Below are 20,880 nucleotides of genomic sequence, written 5' to 3' on the forward strand. Positions count from 1 at the left end.
TAGGGGTTCTTTTTAAAATTTCCGACAAGCAACCCCGTCATATTTATATGGGATTTTCCCCCTCCTCCTCGGTTTGTGCAAATTGACCATCTAAACATGAATGGTAAGCCTTTCGAGTTAAGTTTAATTCATCCTTTGTCTCGGGAAAGTATTGTAAATTTTATTTCTTCCGTTGTTTCTTCTAAACTTAAAAGAACAATCTTGAAAACTCGAATCCTTAGGGGGAACACAGTCCCACTTTTATGTTTTTACGGCCTTTACCCCTTTACATGCCGGCTAAGCCTTTCGAGTATGTTTGGATGTGTAGTGGAGAATATCGACACGCACGGGTTTATCAGCTTGTTTGATTGGCTTAAGCCTCGGTTCATTCTAATAACACGAAAAAGTCTTAGGTCTAGGATGATATTGCTCTTTTAAAAGTTAAATGTACTTGTATAGATTCGCCTTTTGAGGCAGAGTCGTAAAGAACATTTTGGAGACAAACGTCATTTAAGCTTCTACTGCCCAGCATTAGCAGTCGGTCTTTCATTTTCGCAAATATTGACATATGTATCGTTCTAGTAAACAAGTGAATATTGCCGCTTTTCATGTGACGTCATCATTTTCCAAAATAAGAAATTACCAATCCTTCTGAAGTTTTAGTTTCATCAGATGTAAGACCTTTTAATGACTTGATGTTTTGCAACGTTTAAGCTCGACAGGGTTCTTCATTATGTAATAGAACATGTCTGAATTTCCAAGTTTATGCGTTGTATGGCATTAAAATGGCGGCCCGACAAGGCTCTCGAGTAGGTCAAAAGATGTGTTATTGCTCAAGTTTTTGCTAACCAAACAGTTGTTGCTCTATAAAAAGTGATTATTTCAATGTTTCGGTGCTCTAGAGTAATAACTTTTCGTTTCAATGACAGATCTTTCTGTTACTTTACGGCCGCCATGTTTGTGTCCCTCCGAGGGGCACAAACATGGCGACTCCATACAAAGCTCTATAATTTGAGTGAAACACTTCTCCGAATAACGGGAGAATGAAAAACCGCACAGACCTAAATCTTGCCGAGGTTGTTTATATATCAATCATCTTTCATATCCCAGCTTCTTGACTTAATTCATTGAATGGTTATGATTTTTATTTCAGATGGCGTGACACTGCAAACTAGCCATATGAAAGATCATATATTTGAACTGCGGAGGAAGATATGAAGACATGACTGATCCTGCACTGGTATCACACAAGTCATGGGTTCGAATCCCGTTCAAGCCTGAATTTTTTTTAGGCTTAAATTTCACAACTGCTCTGTTCGTTCTAGTGTAGGTTCATGTGATGGTCAAAGAATTAAATAAACTGTTATTAGAGAGAGGAAAAAATATGTATCATTTCAAAAAAGTGTAAATAGTTGGGTTCTTTTGTTCGCTCACAAATGTTGTAATCTACCGTAAGTTTTTCCAAAGAGCTACTGAAGTAGAAGTGAACCGTCCGTTGAGGAGAACGAAAAATACCATAAAAAAAGAACCGTTTTGGATAGGCCACGTTGGATACCTTAATATTCTAACGTGCCTCCGAGAAGTTTGTCCTAAAAGCTTGTGACACAAACTGTATTCACGTGGACAGCCTAAGCCGTTCTACGCGACTTTTTTAACATCCACCAAAATATCCACTCAACGCAGGCGGTCACTTTGTCCGCCAGAGAACTGAGTACGATGTCCAAAAATGACTCGAAAGTCATGACATTGCAAGATGTCCGAAAAGTCTGAGCGATAAATAAATAATCGACGTGCACAGGGTAGAGCTCGATTTGTTCACCCAATGCCCCAGCCCCACCCCCGCCCCCTCCGCCCTTGTACAGCGCCTTAAAATCAACTCCACGCGCTTGCTTTAGAAAAAGAACACTTGTTTTAAACGGCCACAAACTTAATTAATTTAATGATATTTAGTCTGCCAAGATTTTCATTAACTACAATTACGATTTATCACAACTAAATAGTACATGCACAATAGTGCGGTCGATTTCTTACTAATCACGCATGGCAGCTTCAAATTCCTTTAAGTATTATTAACGCGGACATTTCTGCATAAACAAACAGTAGTAACAAGTAATAGTATAAACTATTCTTCGACAGACTGATCTAACAATATAATTAAGAATTTAACGGCTGAAGATTGGATACCGTTTCATCCGTTAGTATTGCAAACAATTAACGTGCCCTACAGTTTGTTTCTCCGATCAATTCCTCGGGGGATTTCCCGCACACACATCCACGTTAACCTTATTTTAACCGGGCTTTTGTTTGGTCCAAACGGACGAAGGTAGGAGAGCTTTTCGAGGCCCTAGCCCTGCAACTCTTAGAGAATGGAACCTTTGACTCTGAAATGACAATGACAAATATTTTCGTTGACCTCCATAACATGGAATGACGTCTCATTTTCAACAGCCACCTTCTTAGATCCGTTTCTCATGATTTTGCAAACCGTATCGTTTTAGAAAATACCCCAAAATGGCTAAAAATTAAGCGAAAGTTATTTCAACTTCAACTTTCGAATAACATGACATGCAAAATTATTTTGGATACATTTTGGAAAAAGTCAAATTATCAAATCTAGTTAATTGCTTCAATGACAAACGTTCGAAATGGGTGGGACCTCAATAGCTTCCCCTTCCCGTCTTAGTATGATTAAATATAAAAGACTATTCACTAATTGTGGGAAAATATAAATTAAACAATTAAAAAACATTTTTACAAGGTACGTTCCTCAAATGGAATCCTGTTTTAACTGTACACAATCATGGTTTTAAGAGGGAAATGGACATGTGACCCGGCAACCATCAAAGGGGCAGACAAAGATGCCAAGATTTATGTTGGAAGGTCCATGACCGTGCACAATCTTTTGTTTTGCGCTTATACACTATGCATGAATTACGTAACCAAAACGTTTCTATAGGTTAGTTCCTCAATACGGAGTAAACAACTATTGTGATTTGTGCACGGTCAAGGCCAAAACACCGAACAAAAACATACAACAAAGAAATTTGTCGGGATTTATAACCATTCCTGCCTCTCTGTTAACTCTGACACAATGAATGAGCAGTCACACCCAAACAAGTTCTCAGTTCATCTCGAGTGTTTGCGCTGATTGACAGTCAAGTTCTTTCAAATGTAAAACGCTTGTAAAGTCCTTTAGTAGCACAGTTCTCTATCCATGAAGTTCCTCCGTTGTGAAAGAACCATCCAGCAATATTTGAAGACAACAGGAAATCTTTTGTTAGGTCTGTATGTAGTCATTATGGCCGGATTTCGAGATTCTCATCCGGGCTGGAACCACTGTCACCTTGTGAGATTCGATTGACTGCGACTGGTTTGCTTTTCTCCTCGATCATGTCGATGTACAAAAACAGTTCTTGTCTTCCTTGAGTCAAAGAATGAAAATGAGATGATCATCTCCACAGCATGTAAGTCGACGTCAATTGTGACAACACGTTGAAATTCAAAACGTTGAGCCTTTCAAACTATCTGCCTAAACTTGACTGAATAATATAGCGATAATTATTTTGAAATTAAAATATAATGCAGCAAAGTTACCATATCTGTAACGAGGAAATGCAAAATTGCCCGGAAAATTGCCAACTTCGGTTTATCTGGTAATATTTTTACGTTTTCATCCAGACACGCCCATCCTTTAACAATCTGATCGGTAAACTTAACAAAGTGATTTAACTTATCTTAGTTTCATTTTCTAACGAGAGGTCTGTCACCGAGCGAAGAATAAACATTAGCAGTAAAATACAACTAATAAAGAGTGTTGACCGGATTTTGGCATGGCAAATTAAAATTAAACTAAAATTTAAAATTGCAACATGCCAGTCCATACCAGCTATACGAGTCCAACCAGACAATGGCTCAGACTAAGGAAACGACACTAAACTACCATAAAAATGTAAATACGTTCTACTTACAAATAAATGATAAAATTTCATTCCTTTTCCTAAAGTCTTTCCTGCTGATCAGGTAAAAGATTAATTCTTAGTCTGGAATTTCTTTCAAACATACATTATGGTTGCTACCTGCATTAACAATTGTTGTAACTTTAATCTATGTAGGTTTTTATTAGCAGATATTGCTCTAAAGCAGTGCACTACTGTCAACTTCATGATGATATAAACCAAGACGTTCTTTGTTTCCTCTGCTTAATAAAACCAAAGTATAGGAAACAATAATAATGTATTCTTCGAAGTGAAAAACCACAAAAAAAGTGTTATTACTATCTTAACATACTTTAAAAAGTTTTACGTAGGTTTCTGTTTAAACAGATAAGCACATCTTGTCAAACTTGAATAACGTTAAAAATAATTTCCAATATATGTCAGGATATAAAAGTCTAAATACACAATGTTTCGCTCTCTGTGTGCTCACCGACACTAGAACAAGTAAATAATAACCAAATGACCAATAACCTTCCTTCTTTTGCTTCTTTCTCCTAGTCTCTATCAAAACGAACTTTAAATCTGAGAAAAAGCAACGCTAATCTAGAAAAAATGTGAGAAGCTATACTTTTGTCATCACTGAGAATCGTGAGTGGTTTAATTTAAGAAAGGCTACTCTCACCAACTTTTTGTGAGTTTTAGAGTATACTTGAGATTAACAATCTTAAGAGAAAAATTACATCGACTTGTTACGATTATAAGAAGTGCTTCGAATCTACAACAATGCCTCACACCAGCTAGTATCTTATAAAAATCATTTTTAAGCTTAAGCACCACGAGGAAAACACGGACTCCTGTAGGATATGATATGGGTCCAGTTGTGTGGAGTTTTCCTCCCTGAACTTGATTAGCTTCAGCTTCTGCAAAAAAGATAAACAAAAGTTTTCAACAATAACTTGTGACTGTGCGGCATAGTTGATAGGACATTTGTTATTTGTTTGTAAGTTTCTATAATTGTTTATTACTATTAATTTCGAATGTTTTGTAATTACCTTTCGGATTAACACCATGGAGTATTTCTAATCATGGTCTAAACATGTTTGCATGCTTGAGAGATGACTAAATAATAATAGAGAACTCTTTTGAGCTTATATTTTCCCTTAAAAGTAATTATAACTCACCTCAATTGTCGTGTTGATTTAAGGATCGCCACAATTCAGGTGCATCCCTCCTATGCATACCGTCAACACTAAAATTAACAATTTAAAAAGTACAAAATCAAACGGTAAACTAAAATTGCTAAGAACGGAAACTACATATTAAAACTTCATAATTATTTTGAAATGATTCTAAAATACATCTTACCTACAATGCTCCTGCTCTTTTCTTCCTAAATCTAGTGTGACATCATCACCAATGAGTACGAATGGAGCCCAAAACGTCACCTCATTAAACTTTGCTGACTTCCGGAGACATTTCATGGCCTTGTTAAGGGACACACTGGCACTGTTTCCATTCCTCAAGTGCTGGTAGAAGCTCTTCATGAACTCCATCGTGGCCTCGTCATCAATTGCCCAGAGAGACACCAGAACGGAGCGAGCACCAGCTGCCAGGAAAGACCGAGCAATACCAACCACTCCTTCAGCCTTGATCTCTCCTTCGCCACTATGACAGCAACTAAGCACAACAAGCCTTGCTCGTAGTTGAACAGCGTGTACGTCTGCCATCTTCATGATATAGTCCTTCTCTTCAGGATCCGAGTACCTCCGTTCTGTGTTAGGGGCTAAGAAAATTTCACCAGTTCCCGCTTTCCCATGTGCAGCAATGTGTACCAAAGCAACCGAACCAATCCGTTTCAGCACCTCATCCTTAGTCGCTTCCTTTCCCGTGAGCGGAGTGGTGTTAAGAATCTCGCCTATCATCTTTACTTCCTTTTTGGCATATGGCAACTGCGATATTTTGGGTTGACCAAAGATGTTTGTGATTTCCTCCAGACATGGATCTCCCACGAGAAGTGCCCCAGTCCTACTGTGGTAGTCATCAGGGCAATCAGCAAGCAGCTTCAAACTTGTCAGCGACGGAATCATGCGGATCCTGAAAGATTCACTGAGGTATCTTGAAGTTTCATCCACAAACGTAGCAAAAGGAGCAAGGCCTAGTGGACCATCCGGGACAATGATTATTTCATCACCCTTTAGAAACTTCGCGATGGGGCTGAAAATGCTACGATACAAAACTTGCAAGGAATTGTTCTGGCAGCATGACTGCTCTGTTTGGCAAGAGGCTTTGATAGGCTGTAGATCATCACCTCTTTGCAGTTCCAAAGAACGACCACACTTGTTTTCTTTGAAAGCAGCTTTGGTTAATCTCGTCAGAAAGCTAAACGCATCTCTGTGCGGTACGTCGTTTTGTCTAAACTGAGCATCTTTTCCTTTGCTGAGTACCCATAAGTTGATCTTTTTACCCTCAAGTGCTACGAAAACTATTTGAGAACATGTATCGCTTGCTATGTCTGACATCATTTCTTTATGTTCAAGAGACGAAGGGAGAGGTAATTCAAGGTCATAATTTGATGCCATGAGATCCATTAAAGCTTGAGCTCGTCCCTGTTCAGCAGCACTCAAAGCCTCGTCAGTCTTGGAAAGCTTCAACAGAAGTCTGAACAGACTGGTGTACACCCCTTGATTCTTATCACGAAAGCTCACTTTCCAGGTATCTTCAAACTCAAGAAGCAGTCTTATGCCATTGAAAACGTTTACACTGCATTGATAACAATCCAGAGCCTCCAGCAAACAGCCTGAATATTCACAGCTCCAACCTAGATGAAGATATGCACATCCTTCACCACACATATCGCCGATTTGTTTAGCAACATTAAGGTGTAGCTTGAGGTATTTCTTGGCTAGTTTAAAATCACGCAGTCGCAGATGGGCTCTTCCTAGACAACAATACGCTCTTCCTTTGCCACTCTTGTCTCCTATCTCTTCCGCAATCCTTAGACTCTCTAGACAGTTCTCTATGCTTCTCCTCGAGTCACCGAGGCTGCAATGAATGCCAGCGCGGAGTAAATAGGCTGCTCTTTCTCTGCTCCTGTCTCCCAATTCTTTGGAAATGCTTAAATATTTCTCTTGGAATTCCATGGCTCTTCTGAAATTCGAAAGACTGTGATAACAATTGCCAAGATTGCCATAGGCACCTCCTTCTGCTGCCCTGTCACCCACTTCTTTAGCAATGCTGAGATCTTGCTCGTGGTACTTTATGGCTTGTTTAAAATCGCCGAGTCCTTGACAAGCATTGCCGAGATTGGCATAGGCACGGCCTTCTCCTACCCTGTCACCCACTTCTTTAGCAATGCTGAGATGTTGCTCGTGGTACTTTATGGCTTGTTTAAAATCGCCGAGTCCTCGACAAGCACTGCCAAGACTGCCATAGGCACCTCCTTCTCCTGCCCTGTCACCCACTTCTTTAGCAATGCTGAGATGTTGCTCGTGGTACTTTATGGCTTGTTTAAAATCGCCGAGTCCTCGACAAGCATTGCCAAGATTGCCATAGGCATGGCCTTCTCCTGCCCTGTCACCCACTTCTTTAGCAATGCTGAGATGCTTCTCGTGGTACTTTATGGCTTGTTTAAAATCGCCCAGACTGTTATAAGCATTGCCGAGATTGGCATAGGCACGGCCTTCTCCTGCCCTGTCACCCACTTCTTTAGCAATGCTGAGATGCTTCTCGTGGTACTTTATGGCTTGTTTAAAATCGCCGAGTCCTTGACAAGCATTGCCAAGATTGCCATAGGCACCTCCTTCTCCTGCCCTGTCACCCACTTCTTTAGCAATGCTGAGATGTTGCTCGTGGTACTTTATGGCTTGTTTAAAATTGCCGAGACTGTCATAAGCATTGCCGAGATTGCCATAGGCACGGCCTTCTCCTGCCCTGTCACCCACTTCTTTAGCAATGCTGAGATGTTGCTCGTGGTACTTTATGGCTTGTTTAAAATCGCCGAGTCCTTGACAAGCATTGCCAAGATTGCCATAGGCACCTCCTTCTCCTGCCCTGTCACCCACTTCTTTAGCAATGCTGAGATGTTGCTCGTGGTACTTTATGGCTTGTTTAAAATCGCCGAGACTGTCATAAGCATTGCCGAGATTGGCATAGGCACAGCCTTCTCCTGCCCTGTCACCCACTTCTTTAGCAATGCTGAGACGCTTCTCGTGGTACTTTATGGCTTGTTTAAAATCGCCGAGTCCTTGACAATCATTGCCAAGATTGCCATAGGCACCTCCTTCTCCTGCCCTGTCACCCACTTCTTTAGCAATGCTGAGATGTTGCTCGTGGTACTTTATGGCTTGTTTAAAATTGCCGAGACTGTCATAAGCATTGCCGAGATTGGCATAGGCACGGCCTTCTCCTGCCCTGTCACCCACTTCTTTAGCAATGCTGAGATCTTGCTCGTGGTACTTTATGGCTTGTTTAAAATCGCCGAGTCCTTGACAAGCATTGCCAAGACTGCCATAGGCACGGCCTTCTCCTGCCCTGTCACCCACTTCTTTAGCAATGCTGAGATGTTGCTCGTGGTACTTTATGGCTTGTTTAAAATCGCCGAGTCCTCGACAAGCATTGCCAAGATTGCCATAGGCACCTCCTTCTCCTGCCCTGTCACCCACTTCTTTAGCAATGCTGAGACGCTTCTCGTGGTACTTTATGGCTTGTTTAAAATCGCCCAGACTATTATAAGCATTGCCGAGATTGGCATAGGCACGGCCTTCTCCTGCCCTGTCACCCACTTCTTTAGCAATGCTGAGACGCTTCTCGTGGTACTTTATGGCTTGTTTAAAATCGCCGAGTCCTTGACAAGCATTGCCAAGATTGCCATAGGCACGGCCTTCTCCTGCCCTGTCACCCACTTCTTTAGCAATGCTGAGATGTTGCTCGTGGTACTTTATGGCTTGTTTAAAATCGCCGAGTCCTTGACAAGCATTGCCAAGATTGCCATAGGCACCTCCTTCTCCTGCCCTGTCACCCACTTCTTTAGCAATGCTGAGATGCTTCTCGTGGTACTTTATGGCTTGTTTAAAATCGCCCAGACTGTTATAAGCATTGCCGAGATTGGCATAGGCACGGCCTTCTCCTGCCCTGTCACCCACTTCTTTAGCAATGCTGAGATGTTGCTCGTGGTACTTTATGGCTTGTTTAAAATCGCCGAGTCCTTGACAAGCATTGCCAAGATTGCCATAGGCACCTCCTTCTCCTGCCCTGTCACCCACTTCTTTAGCAATGCTGAGATGTTGCTCGTGGTACTTTATGGCTTGTTTAAAATCGCCGAGACTGTCATAAGCATTGCCGAGATTGCCATAGGCACGGCCTTCTCCTGCCCTGTCACCCACTTCTTTAGCAATGCTGAGATGCTTCTCGTGGTACTTTATGGCTTGTTTAAAATCGCCCAGACTATTATAAGCATTGCCGAGATTGGCATAGGCACGGCCTTCTCCTGCCCTGTCACCCACTTCTTTAGCAATGCTGAGATCTTGCTCGTGGTACTTTATGGCTTGTTTAAAATCGCCGAGTCCTTGACAAGCATTGCCAAGATTGCCATAGGCACGGCCTTCTCCTGCCCTGTCACCCACTTCTTTAGCAATGCTGAGATGTTGCTCGTGGTACTTTATGGCTTGTTTAAAATCGCCGAGTCCTTGACAAGCATTGCCAAGACTGCCATAGGCACCTCCTTCTCCTGCCCTGTCACCCACTTCTTTAGCAATGCTGAGATGCTTCTCGTGGTACTTTATGGCTTGTTTAAAATCGCCGAGTCCTTGACAAGCATTGCCAAGATTGCCATAGGCACCTCCTTCTCCTGCCCTGTCACCCACTTCTTTAGCAATGCTGAGATGTTGCTCGTGGTACTTTATGGCTTGTCTAAAATCGCCGAGTCCTCGACAAGCATTGCCAAGATTGCCATAGGCACCTCCTTCTCCTGCCCTGTCACCCACTTCTTTAGCAATGCTGAGATGTTGCTCGTGGTACTTTATGGCTTGTTTAAAATCGCCGAGTCCTTGACAAGCATTGCCAAGATTGCCATAGGCACCTCCTTCTGCTGCCCTGTCACCCACTTCTTTAGCAATGCTGAGATGTTGCTCGTGGTACTTTATGGCTTGTCTAAAATCGCCGAGACTGTCATAAGCATTGCGGAGATTGGCATAGGCACGGCCTTCTCCTGCCCTGTCACCCACTTCTTTAGCAATGCTGAGATCTTGCTCGTGGTACTTTATGGCTTGTTTAAAATCGCCGAGTCCTTGACAATCATTGCCAAGATTGCCATAGGCACCTCCTTCTGCTGCCCTGTCACCCACTTCTTTAGCAATGCTGAGATGTTGCTCGTGGTACTTTATGGCTTGTCTAAAATCGCCGAGACTGTTATAAGCATTGCCGAGATTGGCATAGGCACGGCCTTCTCCTGCCCTGTCACCCACTTCTTTAGCAATGCTGAGATCTTGCTCGTGGTACTTTATGGCTTGTTTAAAATCGCCGAGTCCTTGACAAGCATTGCCAAGATTGCCATAGGCACCTCCTTCTCCTGCCCTGTCACCCACTTCTTTAGCAATGCTGAGATGTTGCTCGTGGTACTTTATGGCTTGTTTAAAATCGCCGAGTCCTCGACAAGCATTGCCAAGATTGGCATAGGCACCTCCTTCTCCTGCCCTGTCACCCACTTCTTTAGCAATGCTGAGACGCTTCTCGTGGTACTTTATGGCTTGTTTAAAATCGCCGAGTCCTTGACAAGCATTGCCAAGATTGCCATAGGCACCTCCTTCTCCTGCCCTGTCACCCACTTCTTTAGCAATGCTGAGATCTTGCTCGTGGTACTTTATGGCTTGTCTAAAATCGCCGAGACTGTCATAAGCATTGCGGAGATTGGCATAGGCACGGCCTTCTCCTGCCCTGTCACCCACTTCTTTAGCAATGCTGAGATCTTGCTCGTGGTACTTTATGGCTTGTTTAAAATCGCCGAGTCCTTGACAATCATTGCCAAGATTGCCATAGGCACCTCCTTCTGCTGCCCTGTCACCCACTTCTTTAGCAATGCTGAGATGTTGCTCGTGGTACTTTATGGCTTGTCTAAAATCGCCGAGACTGTTATAAGCATTGCCGAGATTGGCATAGGCACGGCCTTCTCCTGCCCTGTCACCCACTTCTTTAGCAATGCTGAGATGCTTCTCGTGGTACTTTATGGCTTGTTTAAAATCGCCGAGTCCTTGACAAGCATTGCCAAGATTGCCATAGGCACCTCCTTCTCCTGCCCTGTCACCCACTTCTTTAGCAATGCTGAGATGTTGCTCGTGGTACTTTATGGCTTGTTTAAAATCGCCGAGACTGTTATAAGCATTGCCGAGATTGGCATAGGCACGGCCTTCTCCTGCCCTGTCACCCACTTCTTTAGCAGTGCTGAGATGTTGCTCGTGGTACTTTATGGCTGGTTTAAAATCGCTGAGGCCTTGATAAGCATTGGGGAGATTGCCATAGGCATGTCCTTTTCCTGCCCTGTCACTCACCTCTTCATCATTGCTGAGATGTTGTTCGTAATAGTTGATGAGTTGTCCTTCTCTTGCCCTGTTACTTACTTCTTTAGCAATATTCCGGTCATGCTCGACAGGTAGACCACAGGTATCTCGTTTACTTGTTTTGTCGCTGACTTCCTTGGCTATGTGAAGATGTCGCTGATTTGTCGTAACAGCTTTTTCGCAATTTTCGTTGCTATTACCAGCTCTTTCAAGCTGATCGTCGGCTCGTGTTTTTTTAACTGTGTAGCCTTCTTCTCTGATATTGCTTAGTCGTTGTTTCTGATGCTCTAAAATTTTCGATCCCTGTTGTTCCATTTCTGTGTTAACGGCAATGGAAGTTGTTTAGCGTTCAAGTAGTTTTATTATAGATATATTTCACAATAGATCACCAGGCCATTTCCGAAAGTAGTACAGCCTAATAGTCTAGTAACTATTGGTAAGGCTTAACAATGTAACATACTTGGAGCTCAAAACTTTGAAGTCCTGCAGCCTATACACGTTTTCTGCTGAAAACACCTTTAGTCTTTCTGGTACTTCTACACATGTAAAGTAAACACGTGTGAAAAGCGAAAGAATGTGGGGAGTAAATTGTATGCGATAAACTGAATGAGGTACAAATATGAAAAAAAAAACGAATAAAAAACAGGAATATGATCTAATGGGCGAGTGTCAAAGTACAAAGAATCTCTAGATATGCTAAAATAGTTATTAGAATAAAAGGTCCGCAAATTCACTACATTCCTCCGGGGAGTTGAGGGCAGGTTTGTAGTTTCGTATGTAAAACGCTTCGTACAAGCGTAGATTTGCTGGGTCGTTTTCTAGTATAATGGTCTTGACTTCGACGCTTTTGTGGACTTTGTTTTGGCACTTTGAATGTTTTTTTTTTTATTGAGGAGTCAATTATGATTGTTCAGGTGTCCCCTTACACGATCTTGAATAAAGCGAGTAGTGCTCCTGATGTAGTATTGGTTGCAGTTGTTACTCGCGATTTGATAAACAACGTTGCATAGTAAGCACAGTTTGGTACTGGAGATGGGGGAGTTGGCCCTCGTGCATATTCGCTCCGTTTCGTTTTCAGAGAGAGCTCGTCAGAGAGTGTATGACTTGTGCGTGACACGTACTGGTATACCCTCTTTTCGGAAAATGCTAGTGATCCTGTAGTTGAGTCGTTCGGACATAAATGGGATCTTCAGGTACGACCAGTCTGTGATGAGAGGTAGGGGGTCTTTCTGATGGTTCTGGTGGTGCTTTGTTTGGTCTATATTGCCTTTAGGATACGGAGGATGTCGTCAAACATGTTTTGGTGTTTTTTGGTTGTCGTTTTTGTAAAGCATTTATTTTCGATACGTTTTCGCTCATTGCGAATGAAGTTGATCTTTGACTTTTCCGGTATTGTTGATTGGTAGAGGGCAAATACTGGTTTCTTTGCTGTTTTTTCTTTTTTTTTGTAAAATTCGAAAGAGCTTTTGCCGTCTTTGGAGATGGTAACTTGAAAATCAAGTAGTGATAGTGAGAGGTCCTTGGGTGTTATTTCTGGTTTCTTAATTTCAAACTTCAATTTAGGGTGCAGACTGTTCATTGTATGATGGAATTGGTCTGCCATTTCTTCACCAGCTGTCTGGAGATAAATATCGTCATCATATCTTCTCTATGGGCTTATAGGTAGGTGTGAAGAGAGGGCGATGGTTTCCAGTCTGTCCATGAATAGGATGGCCAGAATGCCTGAGACGTTAGAAGGTAGGCCTTCTTTTTGGCGGAAAACTTGATCATTGAAGGAGAGGTACATGTTGTTTAGCGTAACTGTGAGAAGGTTTGTGATGCCCTGTTTGGCTAGGTGGAGTATTGGGTTCTGAATTCTGTCGGTGGCGTTGGTAATGGCTTCTTGTATGGGTATTGAGGTGTATAAGGATACCACATCGAGGCTGCATGGATATGGTAGCGTTTTGTTGGTGGTGAAATTGCTGCCTTGGATGCACTTGATGAGCTCGAGGCTGTTTTCTAGGTGAGCTGGAATGTCCTTTAGCATTGGTTTAAGGGCTTTGGCGAGCGGCCATGACATGCGCTGGGTTGGTCCACAGATGGTAGATACAGTGGGTCGTATTTTAATATCTGGACCAGTTTTGTGGTCTTGATAAGGTGGCAGAAGCTGGGGAGATCGGTGTTTGCGGTGATGAAGCTTTTCCGGACATAAGGATGGAACTCGTTCTGTAGGCAGATGTTTTTCAAAGTTGAGTTGACTTTGTCCTGGACTGTTTTGGCCAACATGCGGGGTACCTTTTGATAGGTGTTGGAGTCGCTGAAGTGAGTTAGAGCTACTTGTGTGTACGTGTCTTGCTGTATTACGCAGAATTTTGTGCCTTTATCGCTGGGGAGGCAGATGTAGTTCTTCGTTTTGAGTTCTTTGATTGCTTTCCTATCTGCGTGGCTGGGTTCGACCACTTTCTTTGGGGTTATAGTTCTTAAAGCGTGACTTGAAGTTTGTGGTGAATCCTCTGGCGTTTGTGGTGGCTCTTCTGTTTGGTCATACAAGAGTGAAGAAACGGTTCTACTTGCCTGACGAAAGATGAGCCACACAATTCTGACGGCTCTTTGACAAAACGACTTAGAATGAAGCTGGGACAACTGCAAAGGGGCTTTTGATGTAACAGTGGAAAACTTGTTGAGCAACATAAAGACTAAAACAGTACCGAGGAAAAAGGGGAAAACAAAGATTAGGATAAATAGCTATGAAAATGAAATAGAGAACGACACTAAAGAAGAAGATTGAGAACAAAACAAATTAAAGGACTGGGAACGAAGTGCCATAACAAGACGAATATTAGGAAGAAAATAAATTTACTGAACGATCCCCGATAAAAGACTTCAAATACTTCCTATGAAGACAGATGTCGCACAAACCTAGGTGATAGGAGAGGAATATGTGATGGAAAAAAGCTCGGTAATGGAAGAGCAAAAAACTTGGAAACGGTGAAAAATAGGAGGTAGGCTGCCAATAAACATGAATAAAAGACGATGAGATAAGAAAGAGGAGTAGTGAACAGTTGCGATAGATGAAGCTGTCATAGGATGAGAAATACCAACCAGTGAAGAGATTAGGCCGGACCAGTAAAATCACAAAAGAAGAGATTAAATTGGCTGAGATTAGATATGTGAAAAAAGGAAAACTAGCAAGAATAAACTCCATAACCATTGAGATGGTATAAGCAAAAGTACGCGGAATCGTACGGCACTAGCTCAGTGTACACATGAGTTATCGCAAACCTTTGGGATCAAAAGAAAAAGCTGAGACTGTGCCCTACAAACTGAACAGTGGTGAGATCATCAAATTACCTACGAAAGGTCATCTAACAGTATGTGGAAACTAGAAAGGACTAACTCGTATGTCAACAGCAGCAAAGTTTATTTATTGAGCAGCGTGATCATTACAATAAATACGAGATGACATCAAGCGACAGTTGTTAGGGGAACACGCTGGATATAGACGTGGAGAAGTACCACTGAGGAAACATGTTTGAGTTCCCAGTGTATATCATTGGACATGTTATTTAGTGGAATTAAGGTCTATAGGTACATCAGTTTATGGAGTTTGAGAAAGCTTTGGATAGTATATACCGAGGCAACATTGGCACTATCCTGCTTGTTAAGGAGTTATAATTATGGATCAAAATATCCAGCCCAGGTTGGATTACACGGTAAAGGTCCACGGAAATTTGAGCAATGCGCTATGATGGGTGGGACTTTTCATTTAGGGTAGTCTGAAATGCTATCAAGGGTAAAGCATGGTTGTTCTGCTTCAGGTTTCTTATTATCTACTGGGTAATGAAGAGAACAGTGGAGAACAGCAGGGTTGGTATCAGATAGAAATTGATAACAAACATCGATGCTTGCGATTTTTTTAATGATTTAGCCCTGTTGTTTAGAGGATGGATGGAGTCAAGCAAATGCAAGTTTGCGAGAAGAGTACTGAGGTTAAACGTTCAATCAAGAGGAGGCCAAAGAAATAGCACAACCTATGAAATGGTACGATTAAACGTCGGTCAGGCAAAGAGAAGTGGAAGACGGGGAGAAATTTGAGAAACTCGGGCGAAGGTGGACAAACAGGCTGGCAGAGATATTGATACAAGACTTCAAATATGGGGAAAGTAGGAGTTGTATTAATAAGCTTCGAAGAGTATGGCAAAGGAGCCTGCCTAGGTGAAATACAAAAGGGTAATAATATTCATCAGCAGTGCGGTCTGTGTTTGACTCTATGTTACCGAGTCACGGGGTGACCAAAGAGGATTAAAGGAAGCTCAGTGTCTTCCAGCGTAAATGCGGAGATAAAATCCTGAAAGATTACTGGCTGATCCGGCATGATGAAGGTCAGTAATCAAAAGATAAAAGAAAGATTTGATGCAAGGGCAATCGATGAACAGATGACGATGGTAATGGTTAGGTCATGTTTTCAAGATGTCAGCAGACCAAAATATTAAGACTGCTCTAACATGGGCACCAGTACAAAAAAATGCCTAGCAAGGGCGGCCGAGGGAGACTTGGTGGAGAACTATTAAAAATGAAACAAAAACCGCTTGAGTTTATAAATACAGTTAAAATCTGGAGAGAAACAAAACTTCTAGCTAGAGATTGAGTAACTTGGAGTGGAAGATAACATGGCCGTACAGGCCGCTTTCAACTCTGTCGAACTGATCATGAAAACCCACGACGTTTTAATTAGCCTTGGGAAATTTCTTGCTTTAACTCCTTTTTCAAAATGAACCAAATGAGTAAAACGTTTTGATCCATGCTTTCGGCAGTCACTGTATTTAACATTTTACCTTACTTCACTTTTGTCAACAATGTCCACAACATGAGGCCGTCAAAAACGTGGTCTGTTGATTTTTGTGTCACTGACTAGAAAGTAACTTACTAAAATGGTACAGAATTCTTGATTTTTTGGGTTAATGTTTTGTCGTCAGCTAGTGGAGTCATGGCATGAATGACTGAGCAAAAATTAACAGCGATGAATTGCACTGTTAAACAGATTTGAAGACTGGAGTCTGATGACGACGTGATTTTCACTTTCTCAGTAATCTATCAATTTTCGAGGAGCACAACACCTTACAGTGGCTTCCCTATACTTTCAGTTCCAAAGCAACAGTTTTTTAAAAGCTACATAACTTTAGAGGGAACAACACAGGCATATATTACTCACATTATTGTAAAATGAAGTTGCAATCTCATTTTTCGCAATATTTCTTATTTGATGATAGAAATCTGAAGCCTCTCTTCTGCAACGATTAAGCTAAAATATTAGTATGAAGTGTTCATTTAAGAAAAAGGTGAATTTTAGGACTTCGTCAGATGTCGATATTTATTTCACGAATTTAGGCAATTCAATATCTTTCAGTTTCGGGTTGTAGGTTTTTATGCTTTCCGATTTTACATTTCATTCTACAAATTTCGTCGAGCAAAGGTTTCAACTTCTGCTGATGTTTTGACACTATCGTGACACTAGTTTAATTACTTAAAAGTTAGAGTTTTACTTACTGTTTTGACCCAACGTAACAAATCTTGGAGTTCACGAACGAACTTGACCAACAAACTATAAGAGAAAACAAGCATATCAAATGTCCGCTTAGCAATCGCCATCAGCCAGAACTTTGAGGAAAATCCATGTTGATCGTCTGCCATGACGTGGTGACCGACAAAAAGATAGTTCAACCAGATGTTTATTTACTGACATCATGGCAGGTTCGTTTCATAGTTGTCTTTTCATATCTAAATGCCAGGAGATGCAGTTATTGTTAAATTTCTGTTTTCAGGGATGCAATAATTTTTTGAAAGTGTTTCCTTTGCATTAAAAATTTCAGGATAATTACAGAGCATGCAGATAGAAACTGAACTCTGCTCCAAGTAGCGTTTTCCATAACCAAGTACTACGAAAATAATTTTGAGAAAATTACAATATATGGCAAATAGGTACCATACCGGGGTGTTCTTCTTTGGGGCAGCAATTAATATGGCTGCCTTCAAGTTGTAACTAGATTTTATCAGTCATATCAGTACCTTCCTATTCATTCAATTATTATATCCCGTCTGAAAATTTAAAAGCAAATGCATAAAAATGTTCGTTTTCTCGACAACTCAGGAACATTATGCCATAATACTAACTTAATCGTATCTATAACAAAATTCTCGATCGTGATTGGTTTTCCATGCGCCTTATGTCATGTATCACGCGATCACGCGGGCGTCCAACCGTTTTCTAATTGGATACCCTGTAATTCGCACGTCAATTACGCTCGCTTTAATGGCTTTCTCCGCAGTGCTTCCTGCAGTTTTCAAAACTTATAAAAGCGCAGCAGAAGTTCTCAATTCCGAAATTTATTATAGATACGTTTAATTAGTAACTGGACCTCGTGTCGTACAATTCATGGAGTAATCGTCCTCGTAATTTCAAATCTGCCAATATTATCAGGAAATCTGTATTATACTATATCACAATTTTATCATACTAGACTTCTGACTGTATCAATTGTTTGAAAGGAAATAGAGCGCCTTTAAGACTGAATTAAGAGCCTACTCTTTTTTGGCTTGATGCATGACAATCAACAATGATTTAGATAAACATATACAGGCAAAAACTAACGATAGATAAATCCGACGTTTCGGCGACATCTTGGCGCCATTGTCAAGGGAAACTAATTAAATATGCGATTTCAAGAGTAACTAAGAGTTCAGAGTTTCTAATTTGCATAAGTTAGACAAAGACTTTAGCGCGAACTGAGTCTGATTGTACATTTAAACACGGTCGTAATTGTTTAATGAGTAACATCTCATTAATGAGACAATCAAACTTGTTGTGGCATTTTTTCAACACGCTAAAACAATTGCGAAGGTCACCCGGAATCCTGCCTGCGTGTCTATTATCATAGTGATTGCATACTGACGAGGTCTTGCTTCTATGTCCATCAACGCGTACGAAACAACTATGCTCGATCGCGCACATCGCCTGTCTTCGTCATGGTCCTACTTCACTGAGGAGTGCGAACGACTGAAGTCTGTTTTCTCTAAACTGAAATATCCCAAGCACCTTGTTGACTCCACTGTCAAAACCTTCCTAAATTTAAAGGTTGCTGATCAGCCCTCATTACGGTCCAGATCTACGACAGAAAACACTACTCGGGTTGTCATACCCTTTAAAGACCAGGAGTCTGCTAATATCGTGAAGACACAGTTGAAAGATCTCAGTGTGAAGCTGCAGACCAGTGTTCAACCGGTGTTTACGAGCCGCAAGATTGCCCAGGAGTTCCCGACAAGCGAACCTAAGCCTCAGCTCATTGATCAACAATGAGTTGTGTATAACTTCAAGTGTGACCAGTGCGATACTGGTTATGTCGGTTACACCCGTGGCCATCTGTTCGTACGCGTTGATGGACATAGAGGCAAGACCTCGTCAGTACGCAATCACTATGATAATAGACACGCGGGCAGGATTCCGGATGACCTTCGCAATTGTTTTAGCGTGTTGAAAAAATGCCACAACAAGTTTGATTGTCTCATTAATGAGATGTTACTCATTAAACAATTACGACCGTGTTTAAATGTACAATCAGACTCAGTTCGCGCTAAAGTCTTTGTCTAACTTATGCAAATTAGAAACTCTGAACTCTTAGTTACTCTTGAAATCGCATATCTAATTAGTTTCCCTTGACAATGGCGCCAAGATGTCGCCGAAACGTCGGATTTATCTATCGTTAGTTTTTGCCTGTATATGCATGACAATATCGGGGATATTATCACATGCAAGTAAAAAGCGACTTACTTGCAATGGAGTACTTCTGTTGCCTTTGTTTCTTTGAAATCTCTTTCCTGGAGTGACTGTGAGCTAAGCGATCTTTGTCTCTTTGCAGCCTGGTGGAATAATTTAGAATTTTGTCAGCTGTAGACATTTCTAAGTTTTATAAATATGGGCCTTTCGACTTTAGATTTTGATTTTCTTGAAGATTTGTAGTTTAGTTTTCAATTTTTTCTTAATCAGATTGATTTCAATTCCAATTACAGCTTACTTACAGGTTTTTGATCCAAAATAGCAACTCTTGAACTTCCTGGTTAAACTTTTCCAAAATACTGAACCTGCAAATAACCGATTCATACATTTAGTGCATACGCTTGGCAATTAAATTATCCGACAAAGACAAGGACTAAATGGAGTGTATCAAATTTTAAAACCAGAACAAGAACGGCAGAGTCTGAAATCTTCGCAAAAGTTAATTTTTTTTTTTAGAAAATAAAGAAAACTTACCTTTTTTCATAAGATGTGATGAAATTATTCACAGTTGAAATTTCGATGTTAAAGGAATATAGTTCAGTTTCAAAGGGTTTGTGACAATTTTCTTCTCAACTCGACCTGTACATGTTAAAACCAGAACCAATCAATCAGTTGGAGAAAGCTAGTCTTTGGACGTTCTGAATAACTGAAATACATTGAAAAATTATACAACTGACCAGATTATGTCCTATCCTAAAATGCATTAAGACTCTGATGTAAAAGTCTTTAAATATTCCGTTTTTTGAAAGATAGCTTATCGGTAATTCGTTTTCATTTCTGTAAAGTTTGTTATGCGAACTTTCCGTGTTCGTTCCGAAATGAAATGGCACTTGCTGTGCATGAGAATTCCTTTCCGTGTGTTTACTATTGATGTATGCGAATAGTATTGCTAATATGTAACATCTAATTAATATGACTTACCAAAGTGACGCGTTTTCTTGTTTTCCGCAATAAGCTAAGAAATCAGTGTTCCTCTACCAACATATGGAATTTAGATCTTCGCCGCTTAATTTTGAAATCTATAGGCTTTATTCTATTTTCAGGATTTCTTACTCTCGACATTGACAGATATATATTCGCATTTGACGTTTAGATTTCGTTTTCCAAATCCATTTTCGATATTCTGTTTTTTGCCCATGAGGTTGTAGCTTTCTGTTTCACTAACTGACGTCTGATTTCGCCGGATGTTGGCTTTCAGATTTCAAGATGTTTTTTTTAAAAATTTCACTCAGTTTCGGAATTCAGCTGGTTTTTCCACTTATTCATCAACGTTTGTACCGTTTGTATCGCTCAAAGGTCGAAAACCTTAGCAAGCGGTAATTAGAGGACGGAAAAACCAATCTTGAAGTATTGTACAAAAGAGTTTACAGCTAACGTATACCTCTTTTAATTCCTGAAATTTCTATTAAACCACTTTATACCCATACATGTTTTTAATCCTGTAAGATTTAAAAGTCTTACAGTATCGAATCGTTATAAAGTGAAGTTTCCCCTTATTACTTGGGCTTCCGTAGGAAAGCCCGAGTCTTGAAATGCTAGCGTTTGGTCGCGAAAAGGGTGAATCACGGTCCCAGGCGTTCCATGCGTAGACCATGGAAACTGGGGA

At 41.0% G+C, this 20,880-nt stretch overlaps 1 protein-coding gene across 1 annotated transcript; it reads right to left on the minus strand.

Moving 5' to 3' along the window:
- Positions 1–1,885: 1,885 nt before the first annotated feature.
- LOC110051538 (uncharacterized) lies at positions 1,886–20,880 on the minus strand. The gene is made up of 6 exons (XM_089289519.1): positions 19,749–20,880; positions 19,517–19,579; positions 19,269–19,357; positions 5,280–17,045; positions 5,096–5,163; positions 1,886–4,834 (listed from the first exon to the last, which is right to left on the minus strand). The coding sequence occupies exons 4-5, from the start codon at positions 11,777–11,779 to the stop codon at positions 5,097–5,099; spliced, it is 6,567 nt and encodes a 2,188-aa protein (XP_089145645.1). The 5' UTR covers positions 11,780–17,045; positions 19,269–19,357; positions 19,517–19,579; positions 19,749–20,880; the 3' UTR covers positions 1,886–4,834; position 5,096.

Source organism: Orbicella faveolata, unplaced genomic scaffold (assembly GCF_042242905.1).
Source record: "Orbicella faveolata isolate gen_17 unplaced genomic scaffold, um_ofav_v1 contig_2, whole genome shotgun sequence".
NCBI classification, from domain to species: domain Eukaryota; kingdom Metazoa; phylum Cnidaria; class Anthozoa; order Scleractinia; family Merulinidae; genus Orbicella; species Orbicella faveolata.

Excerpts from the sequence above, each read along its gene's own strand:
- LOC110051538 (XM_089289519.1), bottom strand. The coding sequence starts at position 11,779 with ATGGAACAACAGGGATCGAAAATTTTAGAGCATCAGAAACAACGACTA. Across the intron at positions 5,164-5,279 it reads AAAGAGCAGGAGCATTGTAG|TGTTGACGGTATGCATAGGA; the intron begins GTAAGATGTATT and ends TGTTAATTTTAG.